We start from the raw sequence: 26,766 nt of genomic DNA on the forward strand, positions 1-26,766 counted from the left end.
AGTGAGTCCAGATGCAGACACCTTCAAAAGACGTGTGCTAGGTCCTGCCAAATGTGTTTCCTAGAAGGCTCAGTTTATTCACAGTGTCTTATCCAGGGCAAGTTTGGGATTCAGATTTCATAGGATTGTAGGAAGGGAACACAGGATTGTCCCGCGTATGCCGTGCCATTTCTAGGCAGGCCAGGACAGCACCTCCCAACCAGACAGCAGTCTCCATGGAGAGTGGAGTAAACAAAGGCTGGGTTTGCTAATACTGTCAGGCTGACAGGAGTCACGTAGGAGGCTTGCCTCCCAGCATGCCATGAGGGATCACTTCAAGTTCAAGGCCAGCTTGGTCAACGTAGTGAATTCCAGGACAATTAGGGACACCTGGTGAGACCCTTTCCCCAAAACAAACAAGATTTAAGGTGAAGATAAATGCCATTTATGTGTCTCCCCCAGACAAGCCTGGGGTCTCCCTCTGTTTGCTCTTCCCTGGTGTCCCTCAACCCCTCATGTGTCCTTGTAACAGCACTTGCCACAGTGTGCTATGATGGCCAAGGCTCCCACAGAAACAGTTCACTGAGAAAGAAACTGAAGAGCTCTTAGACATCGGAAGGTAGGAAAGTGCTGGAGAGGGCACGATGGACTTACCCTACACGACCAACCCTGGTGGCCTGGTTAATAGTGGGACAGTAAGACACTGTGACTGTAATGAGGGAGAAAGGGGGACCTGTCGCTGTAAATGGACTTTTTTTTTTTCCTTTTTTCTTTTTTTCGGAGCTGGGGACCGAACCCAGGGCCTTGCGGTTGCTAGGCAAGTGCTCTACCACTGAGCTAAATCCCCAGCCCCTGTAAATGGACTTTTAATAAACTATTAATTATTATTATTACCCAGTCAGCCTCCCACTAACAGAGGCAGAGTCCTCTGGATGATTTAATCAGCTCTCGTACAGTTACTGGGGGGTCACCCCTAATCTATACATCTATTTGCTAGGATGTTCATTCCCAGCTGTGCTCCCCAAATGCTTGCTGTTTGAACCTCGACTGCTGTCTGCCCTGGGGTGGGGGTGGGGCATTTCACTGGGGCACATGCTCCTGGTCCATCTGTCCATCTTCCTCCTCCTTGGTTTTTCTTTCTCTTTCTGCTTGGTCTAACCTGTAATCCCCAGCCTGTAACTGAAACTCCACCTCTTCTATTCTCCCCAGTGATTGGCTGTAGCCACCTTTATTTAATCAATAGTTTTAAACTGGGGAGCAAGGTTTACATAGCATCACTTGGTCTATGTGAGGATCTGCTCATGGGGACAACCAGATCTTGGGGGCTGGTATTTAGCTTCTGAATGCAGAGAGCAACACCAGACCAACCCCTAACACATAGCCCCACCCAGGAATACAGATTAAATTCTAGTTGTCTAGCCTAACTAGTTATTAAAATACAGAAGCTAGCAAGGCATGATGGTCCGTGTATTTAATCCCAGCACCTAGGAGGCAAAAGCAGGCAGATAACTGTGAGTTTGAGGTTAGCTTGTTTATGTAGTGAGTTCCAGGCCAGTCAGCGCTAAATAGTGAGATCCCACCTGAAAAAAAAATGAAAAATGAAAAAGAAAAAAAGAAACACAGGGGCTGGCCTGGAACATTTGCCTGGATACATGAGACTCCCAGGTTCTTCCGTCCCTAGCACTTCAAGGAAAGGATAAAAGGTGTGTGTGTGTGTGTGTGTGTGTGTGTGTGTGTGTGTGAGAGAGAGAGAGAGAGAGAGAGAGAGAGAGAGAGAGAGAGAGAGACTCTCCAAGAAGCCAAACGGCACCACTGTTTATCAGTCTGACAAACACCAGAGTGTTTTTTTTTTTTTTTTTTTTTTAAGATTTATTTATTTGAAGGGGTTGGGGATTTAGCTCAGTGGTAGGCCCTGGGTTCGGTCCCCAGCTCCGGAAAAAAAAATTTTATTTATTTATTTTATTTATGTTAGTACACTGCAGCTGTCTTCAGACACAGCAGAAGAGGACATCAGATCCCATTACAGATGGTTGTGAGCCACCATGTGGTTGCTGGGATTTGAACTCAGGACCTCTGGAAGAGCAGTCAGTTCTCTAAACTACTGGCCATCTCTCCAGCCCAAGAAAATAATTTATGTTAAAGCTGGCCACAGTATTTTACCCTATAACCCCAGCACTAGAGTGATTGAAGCTAGATAACACTATCTCACAGAAAAAAAGGAAGGGAGGAAGGAAGGAGAAAAGGAAGGAAGGAAGGAGAAAAGGAAGGAAGGAAGGAAGGAAGGAAAAGAAGCTGGAGAATGAGAAGAAGAGAAGGAGAAGGAGCCTGAGACAATGGCTCAGGATAAATTGCCTTCTGGCTTGAGTTTGGAACTCCAATGCCATGTTAAAGCCCAGAGCTGGAGCTGGGAGACACAGATCACAGGATCCTTGCAGCTCAATGGTCAGCCAGTCTCAGTGAATCAGAAGTTCCAGGTCCAGTGAGAGACCTCGTCTAAAAAATAAAGTGAAGAAAAAGTGAATGAGACGCCCGTCATCGACCTCCTGCCATCATGGATTCACATGTGAATGCACATACAAACATGAGTACACATACAACAGCCATGTTAGATATGAGGTGCCTGTTACCTTATAAAGTATCTGAGATGGCGGTGGCTCACTGAGATACCTCAGTGGTTAAGAACATTTGCTGCTCTTGCAAGGACCTGGGTTTAACTCCCAGCATGGCAGTGAATTCCCAGTTCACAATCATCTGTAACTCTAGTTCCTACGGGGTCTGACACCCTCTTCTGGCCATTAGACACATTAAAATCAGTTAAACAATAGCAAAGAAAAAAATAAGTGTCTCTCTCTGAAGTATTTCGGTTACAAAATATGATACCTATAATTTACTCCAAGTTATCCAGCCTTCAGTTAAACAAGAATGGAAGGGGGACAACGTTTTTATGACAGTTGTGTCTACTCTAGTGATGGATATATAAATTCCACTGAACTTTCTTCCTTTCTTCCCCTCTCTCTTCCTTCCTTCCTTTCTCCCTTTCCTTTTTTTTTTTTTTTTTTTTTTAAGTGCTTGAAAACTGAAACCAAACAGGCAAAGGAAAATGCTAGAATTAAGTTGCATCTTTTACCTCGCTTGAGAAAACACCTCCGTGAGATCAGGCTGTCGAGCATCTTCTTAATCCGTGATTGATGGGGGAGGGCCCAGCCCAGTGTGTGTGTGTGGGGGGGAGGGGCACCCATGGACTGTCCTTCCTGTGTTCTATAAGAAATTAGGCTGAGAAGCCGTGGGGAGAAAGCCATTAAGCATTACCCTTCCATCGCCACTGTTTGTGTCAGCTCCTGCCTCCCTATTCCTGCCTGGTTTGAAGTTCTGCCTCAACTGCCCTCAGTGAACTACAATTCATGATATGTAATCATTTTTGTCTTTTTTTTTTTTTTTTTAAGACAAGCTTTCTCTGTGCAGCCCTGACTGTCCTGGGACTCATTCTGTAGACCATGCTGGCTGGCCTCAAACTCAGAGATCTGACTGCCTCTGCCTCCCAAGTGCTGAGATTAAAGGTGTGCACCATTACTTTCTGGCCAGGATATATAACCTTAATAAACCTTTTCTCCTCCAAGTTACTTTTAGTCTTGGCGTTCATAGCAATAGTAACCCTTACCAAATCTAGCGGTGGTGATTTTCTAGAATGATTAACTGAAGGAGAGAGACTACTCTCTCCCCTACCACGGGCATCTTCTATTGGTGGCCCAGTATAAAAAGATCTAAAGGAAAAGAAGGGCTGCCTTTTGCCTGCCTGCTTTCGTGCCCTACTAGAGAGCGCATCTCCTTTGCAGCTGCTTCTGCCGCCATCATCCTTCCCTGGTACAGAACCCGGCTTCTTTGACCTTCCAACACAAAGATCAGCGGCTCTCTAGGCCTGTGGGGCCAAGTTAGAACTGCCGAAATGAAACATCACCCCCACAGACTAAACAGCTTCTGGGCTCCCCGACTCTTCAGCATGCAGATAGCTGCTACTGAGTCCAGTACTCAGCCTGTGCAAAGGAAAGCAATCTAATAAAACAAAGCAAAACCCTTTGTGGCATACATTCACTATGCAAGGACTGTTCCTCTAGGGAACCCTGACTAGTACATCTCTCTTTGCAAAACTGAACTGTGAACCAGACACTCCAAGGAGAAAGAAGTGGGGAAAAAAAATCATAAGGCATGACACGATTTCCTGTACAGAAGGCTAATGTAACGATGAGACTTAGAAAATGCAGCTCCAAGTCCCTGGCAGCCATGCCAGAAAGGAAAGAATGGGTTCCACAGAAGTTTGCTCACTTAGTAGAAGGAAACAGACAAACAACAACAACAACAACAACAACAACAAAACCCCAAAAATCAAAAAACAACAACAACAACAAAAAACAAAACAAAACAAAACAAAAACCAGACACCCATTTCTTCAGCACAGTCTGTGAGGAGATGTGTCCAGGAGTCCCAAACAGCAAACTCTGAGGCCTGCTCTCCCAGGTACATTAACTCACAAGAGCAGGGTTCGACAAACAAGCTCATGAGACAGGGGTTCTCAGTAAAAACTGGTTTACGTAAGTTCATTCTGTGACATTTGCAGACATTACCCAAGGATATATTGCTCATGGAGCCAGCAACTGTATTTTCAACCACTACCTCAGGGTCTACTTCTCAAAGATAAATTAAGCGTTAATAACATTTATATTCTGGGACTGAAGAGGTGGTTCAGCTGTTAAGAGCACTGGCTGCTCTTCCAGAGGCCTGGGGTTCGAATCTTCATGGCGGCTAACACCGATAACTCCAATTCCAGAGGCCTCTGAGGGCACCAGGCATGCATCTAGTGCAGACATACAGGCAGACAAAACCACCCATACACATAAAAATAAATAAATCTCAAGTAAAATACTTTCCAAGGGAAGCATGGGTACGCTAAGTAACTTTATGTAAGTTCCAAAGAGCATTTAAGATCCCCTACAGTCGAGGCATAAGGGCTATCTCCAGACTCCTACCTGGCTACATATTCTGGGGTAATGGTATGACCTAGGATCCCACCAATGGCACCCCTCCTCACCTGGGAAAGTCTTGTCTACATAGCTAAGACACATGATTCCTTTAAAGGGCTTGATTTGCTGTAGCAGGACTGCTGAATCACCAGCTGGTCCTGTCCCGCATGAAGCCAGCCTTGAGTTTGAATCTCCGCACTACCAGTTGGCAGCTCGATGACCTTGAGGGAAGTCACTTCTCCTCTGAGCTTCCCTTTTTTCCTCCGTAAACAGGCCAATGGGGTAAAGCCCTTAGTACCATGCCCCGCAGAGAGTAAGTGGCGATGCAGCTAACAAATTGCCCTTCATTCCCTTCTGCGGTTGGAAGAAGCCTTTTAGGAAGGGGAACGTCAGAAAATGAGGTTCCAAATAAAGCTATCTCCAGACATGACTTGTGAAAAGGATTAAATAGATCTTTATACTGCCGTTTGTCTAAACTAAGAGGTGTTTCTCAAGATTGAGAGGCACAAATGCGTAATGATGAAGTCTTTGGCAGGTGACTGGCCAGCTGTGAGCGCTCTGGCGGGGGCGCGGCCCCGGTTTCTGCATCCTTCCCTCCCTAGGGCCCTCAGGAAGGACCCACAGCTGGGAGGAGGAGGAAAGAGCCCCGGGATCCCCTTGCCCCTCCCCCTACACCCAGTGAGTAATGACATCGCGGGGAGGGGGAGGAGGAAGAGGGGCAGGCTCCGCGAGGCCATGTGATGCTGGGCGCCAGCGAGCCGCCGCCGAGCCGCCTCCTTCCTCCTCGGATCGCGGGCTGTCATGGCGACCCCCAACAACCTGACCCCCACCAACTGCAGCTGGTGGCCCATCTCGGCGCTGGAGAGCGATGCAGCCAAGCCGGTGGAAGCCCCCGACGCGCCCGAGGCAGCCAGCCCCGCCCATTGGCCCAAGGAGAGCCTGGTTCTGTACCACTGGACCCAATCCTTCAGCTCGCAGAAGGTAGAGCGGGCGCGGGGTGCGGACAGGAGGCTGGAAGGGGAACGGAGAAAGGGGGAGGGAGCACCGGGATTTCCCGGAGGGAACTGTCCGGACCGGCCGCCGAACCCAGCCCCAAAGCCAGGAGTATCTCCTTAGGCCTTGCTCCTTCTTGGGTACACCTGAACAGAGAGACAAAGGCCGGGGACAGACCGGCCCTGCCTGCAAGCGGCCTGATGGGGCTGAGCAGAGGAAGCCTCACTTTAAGTCAACTTTCACCCCATCCACTGTTCCAGACACCCTGAGCTCTTCGGGCACAGCTCCCAGGCCCTCATTCTGGCTGGGGTCTTCTTCAGTCAGGGGCTTGGAAAGTCTGTCTCCATCCGTCACCTTTTCTCTAGAGCTGAGAAGGAAGGAGTTAACCCATCCCCTCGGAGCAGCTGGCTTGCCCGTCAGATCTGTTTTGCTCTTAAAGGCACAGACCGGCTTTGGCTCCTTAGACCACTTAGAATACTCCCCTACTTTCTATGAATCCCCTCTTTGTGGGGATGAGATCAGACACTGCGCCCCAATACCTAGTGCCTCTAAGGGACTTACCCACTCTGGGTAGCGGCCCTGTCTGTAGCCTGTGGGTTCAGCACCATGGCCAGAGCCCAGAACTCGTTCTAAGGTTTGTTTGCTAGCTGACTACCCTAGCGCTTCATCTCCTTGTCCCATGCCTTCATTGTGCACCTAAGGGAGGGTGAGTGTTGCTGAAGATAAATGCTTTGGAAGCCAAAGTCTTGGATTTGTGTTTTGGTCCAGACTAAGTTTTATAACCTGGAAAATGGGCTAGTGTTAGAGGTAATAATAGCCACCAGGAAGTTTAGCCCCTCAGTAAAGTTATTGGAGGGGCTGTTTAAGGGGTGACACAACAGTACTCTAGGCTGGCTCTACTCACACCCCCACTGCTCCTTAAAACCACTTCATGATCCTCGGTTAAGACACAGCCTGCCAGATTCTGCCCCAGATGGCTGTTAATCTAGAGGCCCACCTAGGTGATACTGAGAAAGTTGGACTACCTATCACTCTTTGGTCACTCTTAGAGTCCTTGAGTCTGAGGCCAGGCAAGGCCCAGTAGGGGAACCATCTTCTTCACGTGCCCACCATGAAGCTTTGGGTGGCCCTATTTGCTTCTCCAAAGGCTAAGTGATCTGATCTGTAAAAACGGAATAAACTGTGTCACTTCTGCAGGGAGCTAAGGTGAGGATGAAGTGAAATTGTTGTGTACAGAGAGTGTTGCCATTGATGTCTGGTAAGGGATGGAGGGTTTGCTGATAAGGATGTGAGGATTTGTTAAAGGGTTAGGTGCTGGAACAGGGATCAGCTCAGTAACAGAGACTGTGCTTCACATGAATGAGGTCCTGGCCTAGTCTCAGCATCAAAGGAAAAACTGCTAGACACGGAAGAGTCGAAGTTAGCCAAGGTCACTCTGAGACCTGCCCATGCCATTTGCATGTGCTTACCAAGCACCTGCTTGCTTGCTGAGTGTGTCCTGGGTTGTATAGGGCACTGGGGATTTGGAGATGGGTCAGACTGACCTCCAGATCCTAGAACCTTCCCAGTCCAAACCTTCAGAAAGCAGGCCTCAGTGACTGGGACACAATGTAGGGTAGTGGGAGACATCCCCCTGCTGTCCCTCAAGAGACTCTCTGGCTCTTTCCCCAGGGAAGACCCGCTATTCAGCCTGTGCACAGAGCATAGGTAGGCTGGAGTTAGGGAACGGCCTCCTCACAGCAGCACTCCTTTAGGCTAAGTGTCTCTCAAGCCAGTTAGGCATCCCCCTGCCTCCTCCACCTGGGTACAGACACAGCAGCCTGAAAGCAGCACACAGGAAGAGGATGGGCTTGGCAATCCTATGGCTGGGTTCATCTCCTCTTGGCTTTTACCGTCTGAGTGACTCTGGGCAAGTCACTTCACCTGGCTGTGACTCAGTATCCTCACCTGAGAACGGGCCCTTATTCTGGGCCCTGCAGATTGCCTGAGGGCATTTCCAGGACACAGGTGTGCGTTAAGGGCCTGATGCACAGCGGGAACTCTGCGGGTGCGTCCCATCTTCCCCTTTGACCCTTACACCATATGTGCAGCAGGCTCTCCTCACAGGCACCCCTGGGAAGCCCTTCCTCGATTGTATCTGAGCTGTTACTCGCAGAAATATCCTACTTGGGAGAGTGATGGCAATCCCTGCGGGCACTGGGGACTGTAGTAGATCCCAAGGGCAGCAGGACCATATAGAAGCCTAAAGCTTAGACTCTGGGCCCAGACAGCTGAGCTGCCCCTGACTAGCAGGACAATATGCATACATTACTTTGCCTCTTGTGTCTCAGTTATGCATTTGATAATCTGGGGGGTAAAGGCAGTACCCCCAGTGGACTTCTGAGCCTCGCCTAGACAGTGCATGGCATGTGCCAAGGACTCTGTGATCACTGGCTGCCATGAAGACACCAGTTGTGACCTGAGACACATTTGATCCCTGTCCCTCTCAGCCACATGGCCCTGCAGATATCATAACCTCTCCAGGTTTTACTTTGTTTGGTCTTTGGTGGGCAACAATAGTAACTCTATCTGAGGGTTCGAGGACTGAGGGATGTCATGCAGGGTCAAGGATGGAGCTCCTGATTACACATGCACGCTGACCGAGTGCTTAGGCACCATCCTGGATGGTCGGAGGCCATGGGGTTGGGAGGAGGCTGGGATGCATACTGGGAACATAAGCATGGCTCCCAGGGATGTTCCTTCTCCAGTTTCCTCTGCCTCTCAGGACAGGAGGGAGGCTGAAAGAGGCAAAAGTCAGAGGAGCACAGTTCCACTAACTGGACATGTCCCTGGTCTCCTCTGGACTTCAGTTTCCTCAATAGGTAAAGATATCAGCTACAACCTGCCAGGATCCTTTCTTCCCCATACAGAAAGAACAGCCTTTCCCACCCCAGTGACCTCTGCCTTCTATATACACAGAGGCAGAGGCAGAGGCAGAGGCAGAGGCAGAGGCAGAGGCAGAGGCAGAGGCAGAGGCAGAGGCAGAGGCAGAGGCAGAGGCAGAGGCAGAGGCAGAGGCAGAGGCAGAGGCAGAGGCAGAGGCAGAGGCGGCAGAGGCAGGGGCAGGGGCAGGGGCAGGGGCAGGGGCAGGGGCAGGGGCAGGGGCAGGGGCAGAGGCAGAGGCAGAGGCAGAGGCAGCGGACGCGGACGCGGACGCGGACGCAGACACACACCACTCCCTCAATTCCCTTATATCTGCTAGGTTGTGTTTGTTTGTTTGTTTGTTTACAGAACTAAACTACTTGTTACTAAGTAGCTTTGCAGGTACCTCATAGTCTCTGGACTTGTTTCCTCTTGTAAGGTTTGGCTATGGCCAGTGCTCCGGTACTCCTAGGTACTGGTACCACATCCCTGAATATCTGCAGGGAGTATATGCTTTAGTTCACACGGGGCTGTCCGTACATCAACCTGTCCCCCTGCAACATACCTGAGTTGAGGTTGGGCCTTGGTACTGTCCTGGCTATGCCTGTGAGGGGCCCTACACCAGGCTTCAGCCCCCCAGAGTTAAAAGCCTTAGGCCTGGGTCCTGTCGGGAACCAGTCCTCCTGATACCATGCAAGAGCTGGAAGGGTAACTATCTCGCCTTTCAAACTCCTAGGCACTTCCTATCAGCCTGACCTACTGTGTGTTCAGTACATTCCTGCTCAGGCATCCACAGTAGCTCCCCGGTCCCTCCAGGAGCGACCCAGAGTCCTCACACTGGCCCAAGAGCTCCTAACTCGATTGGGAGTCAGGACGCAGCCACAGATAGCCATGGACCCGTCTCAGCACACCGTTTTCAGTTGAGTAACGTCCCATGATAGGGTTATTAGAGCAGAAAAGGACCCAGTTGTTCCCAAGGTCATCTATGGAAATATTTTTAATACCACCACTCCATGCAATGGAGTCTTTCTGCTCCAGCCCACTCTCTAACACAGTCTGGAGGCAGGTCCTGTTCAAGTCCCCATGAGTATATACATACTTTGAGTAACCGCAAAACTGTCAAACCACGCCCACACCAGACTTGCTTGCCCACGTCCTTAAAGAAGGGATAACCGTCATGTAGCTTCTGTCACTAAAGAGACATCATGTCATCGATGCCCTCACTCCCGAACTCCCTGTATTTATTTGCGCATACCCTCCTCCCCACCTGAGTCTGGGAGTCTTCATTGAGCTGCAGTACACAATCCCGTACTCCATTCCTGGTCCTCACCCACCCATCCTGGCTTCCCGATGCTTCAGACATCTCCCCATGGCCTTGCCTTGTGCCTCTGCAGTGGATGCTCTTCCACTGAACTCCCTGCCCAGGTCCTCATGGAGATCTCTCCACCCCCTTGTTAGAGTTGTGTTGAAATGTTTCCTCCTCACAGGCCTGCCTGATGTACATCCTGTTCAAACCTGTCCCTGTCTCCGTGACACCCTGATATGGCGGCCCTATGGTCTTAACATTTTACCCTCATCCGTCCTGTGAGAGCATCAGCAATAGCAGAAGGAGGTCTGCTATGTTCACCACAGAGCCTCCAGCACCTAGAGCAAGCCCTGGCTTGTAGGTTCAAAATGAACATGTGGTAAAAAGTGATGTGTTCATAAGCCGTTGGTGTTTGATAAACCAGGTGTGGAGTGGCACATGCCTGTCACCCCAGCACTAGGGAGACAGAGGTTGAGGCTGATTTCAAGGTCACTCTTGGCTATATAGAGAGGGAGAGGTCAGCCTGTCTCAAAAAAAAAAATATCCACTTCAATAAACCAGTAGCTGTTCATAGTCATAAACGGGGGAGAGGGCATTGGAAAAATAAGTAAGGCTCAGAGGTTTTGAGTGTCTTTTACAAAGTCACTCAGCAACTACATTACTGGGTAGAAAAGCCAAGCCAGGCCATCACAACCATCCTTCTGTGTGTCACAACCATCCTACTGTGTGTCGTCCGAACGAAGCATCGAGAAACACTCTCCAGGCATCCACAGAGGAAGTAAATTCCCCTGGAATGGTGACACAGCCTGTGGTGACCCCCTGGGTCTAACTAACCAAGTCTCCAGGAGACTGAGTGGCAGATGGCTGTGGTGGCTGTGCCCTTCCCTTGGGCCCGGCTTCCTCTCTGGGTTCCCTCCCCTGCAGAATGGCACATGGCCGTGGCCTTCAGCTCCTCTAAAGGTGAAAGCCTCCTCGGCCATCTGCCAGGATGACCTGAGGCAGCTCCCGTCAGGGCTACTGTGTCTCTAAAGATAGTCCCTTCCTAGGCAGAAGCCCATACCTGACTCCCTCTAGGGAGCCTCAGGGCACAGCTCAGCATGTGGCTTCTGGGGAAAGGTGCCCTGACAGGGTAGAAGGCCAAGGCCAAGGGCAAAGGCCTGGTTCAGTTTTCTTTCTAGCCAAGGAGCCAGGAGCCCCTTCTCCCTGCTTGGCAGAGCCAAAGACCACCAGGATACACAGGACGAAGGGAAGAATGCTGTGTTCTTGCCTAGCTCCACCTCAAAGCTTAGGGGCTTCTCCAAGGCATACACACCCCCAACAGCCACTGCCATCGGTTCACATATGCACATCCACACACACCCTGCCCACGAACACGCACTCTACCAAGCCGAGTACACACACTTTCTTTACCCTCCCACAAGTACGCTGTACACATGCGCACACAGCTGCCCACTCACACCTGCCCACTCACACACCTAGATCGAATAGATGCTGCCCCAAGGCTGCTCACTCTGCAGTGGTTCCTCCCGGTGGAACCAGAAACCCCTCCTACTACCACTGGGAGGGATGCAGGGAGGGAAGGAAAAAAACTGGAAAAGTGTGCCCAGAAAGGATCAGAGACAGCTGAAGCTGCACGGTGGGGCCAGAAAGATGAGCTAGGTCCCTGTGTATACCCTAGGGATTCTGTCGATACCATGGCCACCCCTTATAGAACTAGCTGTGGGTCAATGGAGCAAGTAAAGCTGTGAGTTGGTGTTGGATGTTCGAGGATGAATTTCTTCTCCCTTTGCACAGCCACGAAACAGAAGGAAGGGTGTTCACATTAGCTGTGAGTGTGGGCCACGAAGAGCTCCAAGAACCTAAGTGGGGTGCAGTGGGGTGTTTGTGTGTGTGTGTGTGTGTGTGTGTGTGTGTGTGTGTGTGTGTGTGTCCGCGCTAGGACCATGGATTAACTCCCTGTGCTGGGACTCTGTCCACACTACTCCAACTCACCCACACCATCTCAACCTCATAGAAATAAACTAGACCCCTCCAGAGGTCAAAGCGATGAAGTGGCTTTCCAGATCACACGGCAAACACCCAGTAGAGCCGGACTTCCATTCTAAGTGTTTCTATCAAACCTGGCGTCTTGGTTTTGTATGGCTGTGATAAAAACAAAACTGACCAAAAGCAACTTGGGGAGGAAAGGGTTTATTTCAGCTTACAACTCTCAGGTAATAAACAGCCTATCACTGAGGGAAGTCAGGACAGGAAGGAAAGCATGGTGGGAACCTGGAGGCAAGAACTGAAGCAGAGGCCATGGAGGAGAGTAGCTTATTGGCTTGCTCCCCATGGCTCACTCAATCTGCTTTCTAACACACCCAGGACCACCTGCCCAGGGGTATCACTGTCCCCAGTAATCTGGGCCCTCCCACATTGACATTAATCAAGAAAGTGTGCTACAGACTTGCCTACAGTCTTCTGGATCTTTTTTTTTTTCCCTTTTCTTTTTTTCAGAGCTGGGGACCGAACCCAGGGCCTTGCGCTTGCTAGGCAAGCGCTCTACCACTGAGCTAAATCCCCAACCCCAGTCTTCTGGATCTTATAGAGGCATTTTCTCATGCTCTCAGTTGAGCGTCCCTCTTCCCAAATGACTCTAACTTGTGTCACGTTGACAAATGCTAGCCAGAATACCAGGTCTAATCCAAGTAGCTAATACCTATTTACCCTACTGTGTGCTGGAACTCCATACAGGATTGAGCTTTTACTTCTCCCACAGCCCTCTGAGGGGAACATAGGATGTCCTACAACAGGAGGCTCCCAGAATAAGACTTTTAAAGTCTTCTGGGTTGGATCAGACACAGCAAACCTGTGATTCTGACACCAGCCCCCCCCCCCCTTCGGATACTAAACCTGGAATCTTGGAGGGGATTAGAATGCTTGGCCCATGTTTGATGGAGTGGGAGGACATAAGTGCTCAAGAATTGGCCTCTACCCTCTTTCGTGGGTGGCCTCGTGGCCCTGGACTGGAGCCACCAGAGGGGAGGGTGGTATAGGAGTGGATTACTATGACCCCGTTTCCAGGGTCTAGGACGAGACCATCCTCCTTCTGAGTCTCACTTCATATGTGAGGGCAGCTGGGGCATCTTCCAGCTCCCAAACACAGCCTGGGTCAGGAGAGTGCACCCCCTCGCTGGGCCCCTGGAGACAAGGGAAGACTCAGGAGAGACTAGCCCCAGGAATTCCCTAGAGGAAACCCTCAAGAAAAAGGGCCCTTGGGGCTGGAGAGATGGCTCAGCGGTTAAGAGCACTGACTGCTCTTCTAAGGATCCTGAGTTCAATTCCTAGCAACCCACATGGTGGCTCACAACCATCTATAATGAGATCTGATGGCCTCTTCTGGTGTGTCTAAAGACAGTGACAGCGTATTCACATGCATAAAATAAATCTTAAAAAAAAAAGAAAAGAAAAGAAAAGAAAAGAAAAAGGGCCCTGGTCTGGAACCACCACGTTATAGGCTGGCTCCTAAGCTGCTGTGTGATGTTGGGATTGATGCCTGCCCTCTCTTAGCTTTAGCCGCTCCCCCCTCCATCCATCTACCTCTGGTTGCTGTTGCCGGAATCTATCCAGGCAGTCGAGATGGGAAGGTGTTTGGAACAACTTGGGACAATGTGGATATGGGTACATTATCCCCTACCTCGTTTTGTCCCCCAAATCAGTGGAGGCATTTAGCTCTCGGTTACGATGCTACTTGGAATTTCTGTGAATTCCCTGGCCAGATCCACCCCTGGAGTCCGGGCCGAGTGCCTTCATCGTGGTAACACTAAGCATGAACTGAGCCCATCTGTATGCTAGACACGGACTTAGAACTATTAATACTTCCACTTGGCCCTAGAAGTTTAGGCAGTTTGCCCACATCTGCATTGATGAAAGCCCAGACCAACATGTTAGCCCCTTAGCACTGCCCTGTGTTCTAGCCTCTGGCTATGTTCCTCTCCAATCCACAAGCACATGCCCCTGAGCCTTAGCCCCCACTCAAGTGCCCAAGAATGGGCTGCAAGCAAGTGTCCCCTCTTGTGTATGACCTCTGACCTCCCTTCCTGCATGCCTCCCCCACCCGGGCAGAGTGTCCCCTGTGTCCACCCGCCTCTCCCCCGCTCTGACCCTGGCACCTGCAGGTGCGGCTGGTGATTGCTGAGAAGGGCCTGTCCTGTGAAGAGAGAGACGTGAGCTTGCCTCAGAGTGAGCATAAGGAACCCTGGTTCATGAGGCTCAACCTGGGTGAGGAGGTCCCGGTCATTATCCACAGAGACAACATTATCAGTGACTACGACCAGATCATTGACTATGTGGAACGCACCTTCACAGGAGGTAGGTCATGGCCCCATGGGGTGGGCGGGGATCCCATGGGCTCAGACAGCATCTCTGAACCTAAGCAAGTCACTGAGCCGTGAGCAGGATTCAGTGTCCCCCCCCAAAGAGGCTACTGTCAGGGCTTAAATGCCTGAGAGCCACACCCCCCTCCCTGGTACCCCAGGGAAGGCATGGCCCAGGTAACCCAGGTCAATTGGGGTATAGCTCTCTTCTTTCTCTAGGACCTCATTCAGGTTCAGCTGTGGCCCTCAGGTTTCCCTTAGGCTCCCATAGGTAGGATCAAATTTTCTCAGGGCCCAAAACCCTACAACCCTCTAATAATAGTCAGGACCAGACTCCCAAGAACCCCTGGCATCCTCTTGGGCAATGTGGAACCCTGAACTTCTCTGCTCCCTCCCTCCCACCCTTTGGCCTCTGCAGGCTCAGGTGCTTGCTTCCTGTGGCAGAAGTTCAGGCAGCCAGGACAGTGGGCCCGGGGCACGGGCTTGTACTATTTTTAAGAACAAGAATGTGCAAGTAGGATGTGGTAGCACATGCTAGTACTTTAAGCACTTAGGAGGGAGAGGCTGGAGGATCAGGACCTCAAGGCCAGACAGTTACACAGCTGAGTTCAAAGCTATGCTGGACTTCATGCATGAGATCCCCATCTCAACTCAAAACAATTCGGCCTAGAACTCACTATGCAGACCAGGCTGGCCTGGAACACACAGAGAGCCCCCTGCCTCTGCCTCCCAGGTGCTAGGATTAAAGGCTTGTGCCACCTCAAAACCTCAAAACAGCAACTTTTAACATATATATACATATATATATGTAAAATGTATATATAAATTTTTAAAATTTATATATATATATACATTTTCTGGGCTTGGTGGCGCATGCTTATGCCCTATAGTTCCAGTACTTTGGAGGCCAGACAGGAAAATCTCCAATTTGAGAACAAGCCATGCTGGGGCTGGAGGGATGGCTCAGTGGTTAAGAGCACTGACTGATCTTCCCAAGGTCCTGAGTTCAAATCCCAGCAACCACATGGTGGCTCACAACCATCTGTAATGAGATCTGTGTTTAAATATAATTAATAAATTAAAAAAAAAGACTTGAAGAGAACAAGCTATACTACATACTGAGATCCTATCTCAAAATGAAGAAGCATAAATATGAATAAATATAATATAACTATGCCAAGTCATCCAGGTTTGCAGCCCACGGAAAGCAGGCAACATTGGGCGTATATCTCCACCTGGCTACTATCTGGTACTGAGAGGTGCTGGCCCCCTGAGGTCCAGCTTAGTGAAGCCCAGAGCAGCTACTGGGTCACCAGGATTCCTGATAGCCAGCGGGCTGAATCCTAGAAATATTGTTCGGGGACTTCTGAGTACGACTTTGGGGGCTCCGGGTTTCTAGGGGGTGAATATCTAGGTGGGACCAGACATGGACGCTGCTCCAGCTCTTGCTTGGTATCCACAGAGCATGTGGTGGCCTTGATGCCCGAGGCAGGCAGCCCACAACACGCCCGAGTGCTGCAGTACCGGGAGCTGCTGGATGCGTTGCCCATGGACGCCTACACGCACGGCTGCATCCTGCACCCCGAGCTCACCACAGATTCCATGATCCCCAAGTATGCCACGGCTGAGATCCGCAGTGAGTGCTGCCCCCGTGGATGCCCCCGCCACCCGGGACCTCTTTCCTTGTGGAAAGTCCTTCCTCCTGAGTCTATTCATCCTCCTCTCCCTCCCTTGATCCCTCCCTTTTATCTTTCCTCCCGGTGCACTCCCCACCCCCACCCCACCCCCACCCCCGCTCCTGCCACCCTATTCAGATATGCACAGAGGTCTACTCACTAGTAGCTCTTCTCTCCAGTCTGTGAGAGCCCCTGGGGACACCCAGCTGCAGATACCTGAGGTCAAAGACTAGGAATGGGCCCTGCATAGGTAGCCAAGAACACTGAGTGACAGCAGGGTTGAGGTTTCTATAGAAGGCTGCCCAGCCATGGCAAGGCACCCAGTAGGTCTCTGTTTTCTGATCTAAAGTCACCCATATATTCTCCTCACCAGTCTGCCTATAGTCAGTGGATGAAAATTAGACCCAGTCAGATGGCCCAACACTAGTTTACTCATTCGTGGGGATTTGAGTCTAGATTCTGTTATGGTATTTGGTGGTCCTATAGGTAGAAGAGCCATGACCATGTCTGAGAGGTCCTACATACTCAGTCAGTGGTCACCTCCTCTCCTTCCCATCCTCCTCTGTCCCACTGTTGTACAAAGGTGGGGAGGGGTCCAGTTGTGGGACTCAGCCCTAACTCGAAGAGTCCTGTGAGGAAGACTCAGGAGCTATCTATGCTGGTGTTCCCATTCAGTCAGCCACAACCTGAATGAAGCTGCTAACAGACAAAGATAACACAGCTTCTTCCACCCCAGGGTCACCACTCCTGCGAGTAAAGTCAAGGTCAGCTGATGACAGTGCAAGATAAGGAAACTTGGACAGCCAGGAGTGGGGGTGGAGATCTCCGTACCAAAAGCCAAAAAGGTTCACGCCTTGAAGATTAGTCCTGAGTCACACTTGTGCACTTGATAAGTGCACACACAGATATCACCCAGGCATGGTAGTGCACGCCTTTAATCCTAGAACTCAGGTGTCAGACGCAGGCTGATCTGTGAGTTCCAGGCCAGCCTGGTTTACAAAGCAAGTTCCAGGCCAGCCAAGGCTGTTACACAGAGAAACCATGTCTTGGGTGTTAGGGGAAGAGATTCACTCCAACATGGTGAGAAATATCGCTATGGTGTCTACGAGATAGAGACTGAGTAAATTTATCAAGGCGCTGTGATATTGAAAAAGTGATAGTCATATGGAATGTTCTCGAAGGTACACTAATGGGTGGAAAAACAGGAGAGACCCAGCATGTAGTGTGCCGTGCTCTAGCAAGTCCTGAAGAATGCCCAGGCTGTCTGTGTAAGGGATGTTTCTGGAAAGGTGTACAAGAAACAGAGCTGAGAGTTTAAAGATAGAGAGGTAATTGTGGTTTGGCTTTGTTTGGGTTTTTTTGAGACAGTTTATGTAGCCCAGTCTGGTCTTGAACTCACTACATAGCAGAGGATGACCTTCTGATCCTTTTGCCTCCAAGTGCTGGGGACATCTTTGTCACCCTACCTAACCACAAAGATTTATTTTTATCCCATGTCTTTTGCTTTAGCTTGTGTTTTTAATTATGAAGTTTTAATGCCTGTATAACTGTACAAAAATCAGTTAAAACATTTTAAAATATAGTTCCAATATCAGGGTCAGGACAACACAGGGTCTCAAAATCCTAGGACCTGGGATTATGGCAACATCCAAGAACAAATGGGAGCATTTGTGAAAGGAGAAGAGGATCACATCAGCTTGTGGGGCAGGACAGGTGCAGGCAGGGCAGGTGCAGGGCGGACAGGTGTAGGACAGGTGCAAGATGGACAGGTGCAGGGCAGGTGCAGGGTGTAGAGAGCCAAAGAAAGTCTAGTGGAGGCAGAGTGGAACATGGGGCAGTGGCAGCGTCTCTCGTGGATCTGAAGGGAAGGTTTGGAGGAGGGGGAGCTTTACAGAGAAACATGGGCAGCTCTACATTTCTCAAAGAGAAGTTCCCTGAGAGAGGAAGTGTGACACCTTGGCTGTCATTTAAGTGAGTGGTGCTGTGGCCTGGCAGGGTTGTGGGCACCTGAGCTATCTCATGGGATCTGGAAGGCAGTGGGGTTCAGGGCAGGCCCAATTTTCACCCCTTTGAGGAAGCAGAGATCATTTCAGGATCCCACAAGAATGGGGGAACAGGAGACCTCACAGGGTGCAGAAGAGCAAGCCAGCTTGCAGTGACTATGAAAGTGGTTCAAGGTCTTTCTCACAGACTAAAGTCAGGCACAAGAGCAGCCATGGAGGGAGAGAGAGATTGGCTTGACCTTCACATTCATAAAACCTCAGTGAGGGTTAATACAGCTTGGGCATGGAGGAGCCAGCGGACAGTGTTAACTGTGGCTGCACCAGGCCTTACTGGGAGGAGGTAGGTGAGGAGACCTCAGAGGAAAGATACAGAGGTCCAAAGCCTCTCACATTCTTGCCCATCCCCTTCCTTTCCTCAATAATCACTGAGTCCTGCTCTGGCCTAGGCCTGTGCTGGGCTTTTAGGGGACAGAGGTGAGTCTCAAACAGCTGCAGCTCAGCAGGAGCTTAGAGGCTGTGAGAAGAGATACGTATACAAACATTCAGATCATCACATCTGGCAAACAGCATAGGCTGTAGGCTGCACTGTGCAAGGAACGCCTTTGCCAGAGGCCACAGAAGAGCTGTGCTGCTGCTGCAACCCTGGCTGGCGGCTTTGCATCTCCTGGCAGAGGTCTGCAGAGCATATACTGGGAACAAAGGTTCTGAGGTGGGGCCTGGAAGATAGGGGGAGCTTCATAAAGGGGAGATGGTCAGCTAGATCTGGAAGGAGGCTTTCGAGAATAGTGGACATGGGGGCTGGACAGGTGGCTCAGCGGGTACGAGCACTTGTTGCTTTTGCAAAGGAGCTAGGGTCAGTTCCTAGCACCCACAGGGCAGCTAGAACTGTTAACACCAGTTCTGGAAGCTCTGACACCCTCTTCTGGATTCTTAGAGTATTACACATGTGTATAGACACGCAGGCAAAACACCCAAATGTATAAAGATCAAAAATAAATAAATCGTTTTTTGTGTGTTGTTTTTATTTTTTCAGACAGGGTTTCTCTGTGTGGCCTTGGCTGTCCTGGAACTTGCTCTGTAGACCAGGCTGGCCTTGAACTCACAGAGATCTGCCTGCCTCTGCTCCCCGAGTGCTGGGATCAAAGGTGTGCGCCACCACTGCTCTGCAAAAATAAATAAATCATAAGAAAAAAAAGGAGGGGTTGGGGATTTAGCTCAGTGGTAGAGCGCTTGCCTAGCAACCGCAAGGCCCTGGGTTCGGTCCCCAGCTCCGAAAAAAAGAAAAAAGAAAAAAAAGGAATAGAGGACATGGTTATTCCAGAAAGGAGATGTGGTCCTTGGGGTTTAGAGTGGTCTGGGACATGGGAATTTATTTGTATGTCTAAGATGTACCCAGTGGGGACAGGGTTTGGGGCAGCTCAATAGAATATATATAGAGATAGATAGATAGATAGATAGATAGATAGATAGATAGATAGATAGATAGATAGATAGATGAGAGGGGGAATCCTCCCATGGTTCTTGAGGGCAGGCCAAGCGCTCTGCACAGAAGCTCTTTGGAAGAGGTGGATATGAATAGGGTGATGCCACACTTAGATGTAGGAGGATCACAAGTTTGAGGCCAGCCTGGTCTATACAGCGAGTTCTAGGCCAGCCAGGACTACATAGCAAACCCTGTGAAACTCATCTAAGTAAGTGATCACAGGTAGGCAGTGAGTGATGACAATCTCTGTGGGGAATGTCCTGTGAGGAGTGCTGGAAGAAGAGCCCAAAGGGCCTGGTTTAAGGTAAGGGGCTCTGAGGACACCCCAGGCTGGGCTGGTTTCATTTGGTGGAAGAGATTCTGGAAAGGTGAAGAGCTCTGGGTTTCAGGTTCTATACATATCCAGCATCGTCTCCCCCCTCTCCCTCTCTCCCCTCCCTTTCCTCCTCCTCTTCCTCCTCCCCCTCCCTTTTCCTTTTCCTCTCCTTCCTCTCCCTCTCCTTCCTTCTCTTCCTCCTCCCCCTCCCTTTTCCTTTTCCTCTCCTTCCTCTCCCTCTCCCTCCTCCTCTTCCTCTTCCCTTTTCCTTTTCCTCTCCCTCCTCTTCAAGGTCTTGCCTTCAGCAAGGTTTGCTGGCCCTTATGCCCCAGGCAGGTGCCTCTCTCGTAGTCATGTGGGAAAGGAGAGGCCCCAGAGAACAGGGGGACAGGACTTTTCCTACTTTGTTCTAGGACATTTAGCCAACGCCACCACAGACCTCATGAAACTGGACCATGAAGAACCACAGCTCTCTGAGCCTTACCTTTCTAAACAGAAGAAGCTTATGGTGAGTGCCCTACCTCTGTCCTCTCCTCCTACAGACAGGGACAACTATGCTGAGTACCCTGCCCACATCCCCTCCCTCCCTCCCTCCCTCCCACAGACAAGGGCAACTATAGTAAGTGTCCTGCCCACATCCCCTTCCTCCCTCCATCCCTCCCACAGACATAGGCATAAATGATTCTAAATGGAGGATCAGCAGATGCTTTGACCTGGAAAAAGTACTGGTTGGCTCCCCAATCATGTCTCCTCTAGCCATCATATCTTGGCTGTTGGGCCATGGATAGCCACTGCTACCCCTGCCTCTGGTTTCTTATGCTGTCCCTGAGTGCAGGTTCTTGCGTCAGACAGTATGGAGAGATTGTCCCAAGGATATGGGGGAGGTAGGGAAGAGGATGTGGCTGAGCCTCCCCTCGCCCCACCAGAAGCTCTGGAATATAAAAGGCACCATATGGCTGGCCATGCCTCAGTACCCTGTATCAGTTAGCCATTGGTTATAGACTGCCTGTTGGGGTGGGGATCATCTTCCGTGTGCTTCTGAGCAAGATGGCTCCTCATTGGCAGAGAGCCCTTCTCTGGGCAAAGAACATCGGTGCACCTAGCACACAGCAGTGGTTCCCTTGCCCCAGTCCCATGACAGGGAATGTGGGCAAAATGGCCGAGCTCAGTCTTGGATAAGGGTACAGTCAGTGGTGCCACATACTGGAGGTGGGTATTTGAAGGCAGGTGTGTGTGTGTGTGTGTGTGTGTGTGTGTGTGTGTGTGTGTGCATGTTAGACACACTCCTTTATCTCTGGATATCATGATTCCCATGAGACCAGCTCACACTGGAGCACATCTCCTGCCTGTCCCGCCCTGTAGGCCAAGATCCTAGAGCACGACGATGTGGGCTACCTGAAGAAGATCCTCGGGGAGCTGGCTATGGTGCTGGACCAGATCGAAGCAGAGCTGGAGAAGAGGAAACTGGAGAATGAGGGTAGGTGCCATGCCATCGATAAAGGGGTCAGCCCACCTGCCTGCCCTACCCACTCTGCCAACCCCCAGCCTCCTTCTCTCAGCCATAGATCCCAGAGCCCCGCCAGCTGGTTAGGATCAGGAGCTGGAGAGGAAGGCGGACCTGGGTTCTAGGGCTGCAGTGGCCTTGACAAGTCCCACTCTGTGCTGGGACCTTGGTCTCCCATCTACACAGTGGGGAGAATGACAGAATCATTAAGACACTCGGCGTACCCGGGGTGGCAGCACGTGGCATGCGTTTCCTCTGTGGGTGAAGAGGACAGTATGGTGACCGTTAGCCCTCACGGTCTCACAGGACCCTTTGAGGGGATGTCTTTAGGCTCTTACTGCCGCAGAGCAGGTCTGGGATCCTGACATGCCAGCTTCTCTCCCACCCCACACCTTTGCAGCAACTCTAGCCTGGTGTCCCCTCCATGCCACTCTGCCCATCAGCTGGTAACCCACGTTTGTTCTGAGCTTGCTTTGCTCAGAATGACCGAAAACTTCTAATCCTCCCACTCCCGTCTCTTAAATGTTGGGATTACAAGGCATGCTCTACCATGCCCGGTTTATTCAGGGCAAGGGTTCGAACCTGGGGCCCGGTGCGTGCTACCGACTGAGCTATGCCTCAGTCCCCTCAGCTTTAGATTGACAGTCTATGACACCCCTTGAAAAGACAGCAAACACCCACGGTGGAGGTAGATAGAGCCGTAGGAGAACACTGCTGCAGGCGCAGGAGACGGCCAGTGCAGGGAGCTGTGGTGAGACCGGGCTTGGCATGAGGATCTGCAGGAGATCAGTGTGGTGGCTAAGACTCAAGAGGGGGGGTTGGGGATTTAGCTCAGTGGTAGAGCGCTTGCCTAGGAAGCGCAAGGCCCTGGGTTCGGTCCCCAGCTCCGAAAAAAAGAACCCCCCCCCCAAAAAAAAGACTCAAGAGGGAAGCAGAATCTGGGGCCTGGAAGGGAATGGGGCAGAGCATACAGCTAAGCCTTTGCTCTGACAGTGAGGCGCGAGTTTGACAGGCCCCACTTAGGTCCTTTTTAAAGACTTATTTAAGGGGATGAAGAGCTGGCTCAGTGGTTAAGAGCACTGACTGCTCTCCCAGAGGTCCTGAGTTCAAATCCCAGCAACCACATGGTGGCTCACAACCATCTGTAATAGGATCCGATGTCCTCTTCCGGTGTGTCTGAAAACAGCAACAGTGTACTCGTATAAAATACAGATTTGTTTATTCATTTATTTTATGTATATGAGTTCTGTAGCTGATCATGACAGAATCTGTGTGCTGAGTGTGCTCTGTGGGTGCCGTACTGTGAGTAGGCTTAAGGAGGCAGGAGCTGAGGCAAGGGAACCATTTACGAAACACTGCGATCACGGGGGTAGGAGAGAGTGGTAGTTCAGGCTGGGATGGTGCCAGAAGAGACACTAGAGTCTGTGTGTGCTCTGAAGAGAAAGCTAATCAGACGTACTGGTGGACTGACTATGTGCGCAATGGAAGAAATTGTTCTTGGTGGCCCCTGGGCTCTGGTATTGAGTAAGAAAGAAGGGTGGAGAGACACTACTGCACCCGGGTGTGGTGAGCTCGGGAGCAGCGTTCCAGAACTCTCTGTTGGACAGGTTTAATTTGGAGTACAGGGTGACGCTAGGTGGAGCTATCAGCCAGACAGCCTAGGTCTGTAAGCCTACAGTTTTGGGTGATGCAGCCTGTAATTCCAGCACTCTGGAGGTTGAGGCAGGAGGATCACAGGTTTGAGGCCAGTTTTGGCTTTAGAGTCTGTTTCCAAATTAAGAAAGAGAAAGTGAGGGAGGGAGTAAGTGAGGAAGGGAGGGAGAGAGGGAGGGAGGAAGGGAGGGAGGAGGCCCGGGAACATAGTTCAGTTGGTAGAGTGGTTGCCTATCTTGTACCAAGTCCCAGGTTTGACTCCCCAGCACCGCATAAACTTAGTGTGGTGGTATAGGCCTACAATCCTAACACTCAGGTGTGGGCAGGAGGATGAGAAAGTCAAGATTATCTTAACTACATAGTGTATCGGAGGCCAGCCTGAGCTGCACGAGACCTTGTCTCAAAAAAAAAAAAAAAAAAAAGCAAACCAAACCCAAGCCAGGAAAAATATAAGACAGATCTTTGCAATTTACAAGTCAGTCGACTTGAAGGAAGAGTGAAGGCAGCAGGTGTGAGGATGTGGCAGAAACTGCTAAAGAGGTTCGGGAGGGAATGGCCTCAGGAGACACTGGCAGGCAGACCAGAGGAGCCAGGGCTTCCAAGAAGGTGAGCACCATGTGTCCTCTCCTGTCCAGGGCAGACGTGTGAGCTGTGGCTGTGTGGCTGTGCCTTCACCCTGGCGGATGTCCTCCTGGGAGCCACCCTGCATCGCCTCAAGTTCCTCGGACTGTCCAAGAAATACTGGGAAGACGGCAGCCGGCCCAACCTGCAGTCCTTCTTTGAGAGGGTCCAGAGACGCTTGGCCTTCCGGAAAGTCCTGGGCGACATCCACACAACCCTGCTATCTGCTGTTATCCCCAATGCGTTCCGACTGGTGAAGCGGAAACCGCCATCATTCTTTGGGGCGTCCTTCCTCATGGGCTCCTTGGGTGGGATGGGCTACTTTGCCTACTGGTACCTCAAGAAAAAATACATCTAGAGCCAGGCTGGGGCCTGGTGTGTGACTGGCGGTGTCTCTGTACTGTGTGCTTCCCAAATCCCTCTCAGTTACTCACTGTCCCATGAGCACTGGACAGAACTTCCTGCCCCTTCTTCCTAGTAATTCTATTGTCAGTGTGACAACATTCCATAGTTTAGAAGTAGACAATGTCAACGCCGTGATTTGAGGCCACGGCTCTACCAGAGGACAGAGAGAGAAAGCGAGAGAAAGGAAACCCAAATGTCTTTTCTTCTGATTCAAGGACTCGAGACGTTACTGTGGGGACTGGTTAGGATCTGAGGTGAGTCCCAGGACTTTCCACCCAGCAGGGCCCAGGTTCTGGGAGGTGCTGGGGACCCAGAGAGCCTGACCCCAGCCTCCCCTTCCCTCTTGGCAGGGACCTCTTCTATAGGACAAAGCCAACACGGAGACTCAACTCATCTAACCAGTACCTCTGTCTGGGACTGGAGAGCCTGAGGCCCTGTGGAAAGCCTCTGAAGACCAAAGGGGTCCCATTCTTCTCCTGGACATGGACTGAGACAGCAATGGCTCAAGCCAAGCAGTGGCACCCCAGTACCCATCTATGGCTGGGATCAACTAACTCCATGGGCACACCCTTCACCCCTTTCCTCCTCATTGGCCAGCTGGTGAGGTTTGGCACTTACCTAGAAATCCCCTGAGGCGGCAGCCATCAGCCACTCCTACCTTGAGTTGAGTTCCCGCCCTTCAGGGTGGGTCTTTCAGCAAAAGCCATGTTGACCTTCCCTCCTAAGGTCACTCTCAGCTCAAGAACAGGGGTGCCTCCCTCACAACCTCCACCTTCCCTTTTCCCCCAGGAACTCCTCATACTGCATGCAGTGGGGTCTCTCCTCCACACAACCCCCACCCCCAGGTCTCACTTTCCTGTGCCTTCTGCATGTTGGGAAAGGGTCTGGGTGTCACTGCCGCTCATGCTTAGAGTCCCCAATAAAGCATCCGGGAGGAGCAGTTGCTTTTCATTTCTAAACGGTGTGGTTCTACTCAACTCTCATTTCTAAAGTCAGGACGGAGGGCTAGAGATACGAGGTTCAGATCCGGGTCTTCTGGAGAGCAAGCTCACCTGGCAAGGTGGTCACTGACTATTTTTCTAGCATTTGGGAGGCTGAGGAAGGACAGAAGGACAGAGAAGACAGAGACAGCCTCGCCTCCAGCCAAAAGCTTCTGGCATAGTCATACATCCACTTCGTTTGGGCACCTAACTTTACAGAGTATGTTTGCATCCATTTGCTTACCTTTGCTCTTGGGGGTGAACCATGGCACAGGTCCTCATCCTAATTACTAAGTGGGAGAAACGTGTTAAAGTGCTCAAAGACGAGAAAATATAGATTATTCCAGAAAAAAAACCCATAGTTTTATTTATTTTACAAAAAATTATAAAGTATAAAAATGTGTGTGTTTTCAGCAAGGTTACAAGAAAACAAATAGGGCTGAGGATGAGCTTTCGCTGGCAGAGTGCTTGCCTAGCATGCATGACGTCCTGGGTTTGATTCCCCCCCCCCCCCCCCCCAGTGCCTGAACACCAGTAATCCCAGCACTTGGGAGGTGGAGACAGGAGGATCAAGGTCAAGGTTACCCTCAGGTAGTGAGTCTGAGGCTAGCCTGGACTAAGTGAGACCTTCTCTCAACCAACCAACAAACAAAAAAGATTGGGATGGAGAGATGGCTTGAATTTTAGAGCATTTGGTTTTTCATAAGGGGACCCAGGTTGAATTCCCAGCACCCACACAGTGGTTCACAACAAATCTGTGACTCCACCTGCAGGGGACTGCGTACCCTCTTCTGACCTCTGCAGGCACTGGGCAGGCGAAGCATTCAGACACATGAAAATAGCCATGGTCAAGACAGGGCAAGGATGGGATTTGCAGACCCAGAAACTGCCCAGCACAGTCTACAATACTGGGCATCCATTAAGATTCTTCTCAGTCCTAATGAATAATCTATTCATGAACAATATCATATGGGTGCTAGTGGGGTAAACACCCATGAAAGGACATGGTCCTCTTCCCAGAATGAGAGCCTCAGAGCCCTTCTCAGTCCTGACTCTGGAGGAGGCGCAAGGCCAGATTCTACTGGAGTCTCCTTTAGTTGCAGCATCCACAATCCTGCTTCACATACGTAATATACACATTAGATGTGAGGGTAAGCATCACTAGCCTCCTACTCTGCCTTCAACATACACGCACACACACACACACACACTCACACACACACACCACACACACACACCACACACACACAAATACACACACAAACACACACACAAACACACATACACACATGCACACACACATACAGACACACAAACACACACACAACATACACACACTCACATACACACACAAACACACACAACATACACACACTCACATACACACACAAACACACACAAACACACACACATACACACATGTACACAAACACACACACAAACACACATACACTCACACAACCACACACACAAAACACACTCCACACACACATACTCACACACACATATACACACATACACACACACAAACACACACAACACACACACACACACACACACACACACAGAGGGAAGA

The 26,766-nt window shown here is 50.6% G+C and overlaps 1 protein-coding gene and 1 long non-coding RNA gene across 6 annotated transcripts; one reads left to right on the forward strand and one right to left on the reverse strand.

Annotated features, from left to right (window-relative positions):
* Positions 1-1,821: 1,821 nt before the first annotated feature.
* On the reverse strand, positions 1,822-5,642 carry LOC120101779 (uncharacterized). Its single transcript, XR_005502701.2, has 3 exons — positions 5,063-5,642; positions 3,107-3,252; positions 1,822-2,472 (listed from the first exon to the last, which is right to left on the reverse strand). It is a non-coding gene; the product is annotated as an uncharacterized LOC120101779 (long non-coding RNA).
* Gdap1l1 (ganglioside-induced differentiation-associated protein 1-like 1) lies at positions 5,564-25,169 on the forward strand. 5 transcript variants are annotated; one of them, XR_010064635.1, is made up of 7 exons: positions 5,564-5,975; positions 14,352-14,544; positions 16,012-16,185; positions 20,441-20,535; positions 21,390-21,504; positions 23,820-24,464; positions 24,561-25,169. XR_010064635.1 is itself a non-coding variant. In XM_063283869.1 (6 exons), exons 1-6 carry the CDS (start codon positions 5,796-5,798, stop codon positions 23,830-23,832), a joined length of 765 nt encoding a protein of 254 aa, XP_063139939.1. In that variant the 5' UTR covers positions 5,564-5,795; the 3' UTR covers positions 23,833-25,169. The 5 variants fall into 5 exon arrangements, 2 of the variants coding, with proteins under 2 accessions (XP_063139939.1, NP_001101268.1); XR_010064637.1 differs by having other exon boundaries at positions 23,825-24,464; XR_010064636.1 differs by having other exon boundaries at positions 5,836-5,975; positions 14,299-14,544.
* Positions 25,170-26,766: the final 1,597 nt, after the last annotated feature.

The sequence above is a fragment of the Rattus norvegicus genome, chromosome 3 (assembly GCF_036323735.1).
Source record: "Rattus norvegicus strain BN/NHsdMcwi chromosome 3, GRCr8, whole genome shotgun sequence".
NCBI classification, from domain to species: Eukaryota; Metazoa; Chordata; class Mammalia; order Rodentia; family Muridae; genus Rattus; species Rattus norvegicus.

Bases quoted from the DNA above. Each gene is read 5' to 3' on its own strand.
- Gdap1l1 (NM_001107798.2), top strand. From the start codon at position 5,796: ATGGCGACCCCCAACAACCTGACCCCCACCAACTGCAGCTGGTGGCCC. The intron at 5,976-14,351 runs GTAGAGCGGGCG...TGGCACCTGCAG, and splicing joins AATCCTTCAGCTCGCAGAAG to GTGCGGCTGGTGATTGCTGA. The intron at 16,186-20,440 runs GTGAGTGCTGCC...ACTTTGTTCTAG, and splicing joins TGCCACGGCTGAGATCCGCA to GACATTTAGCCAACGCCACC.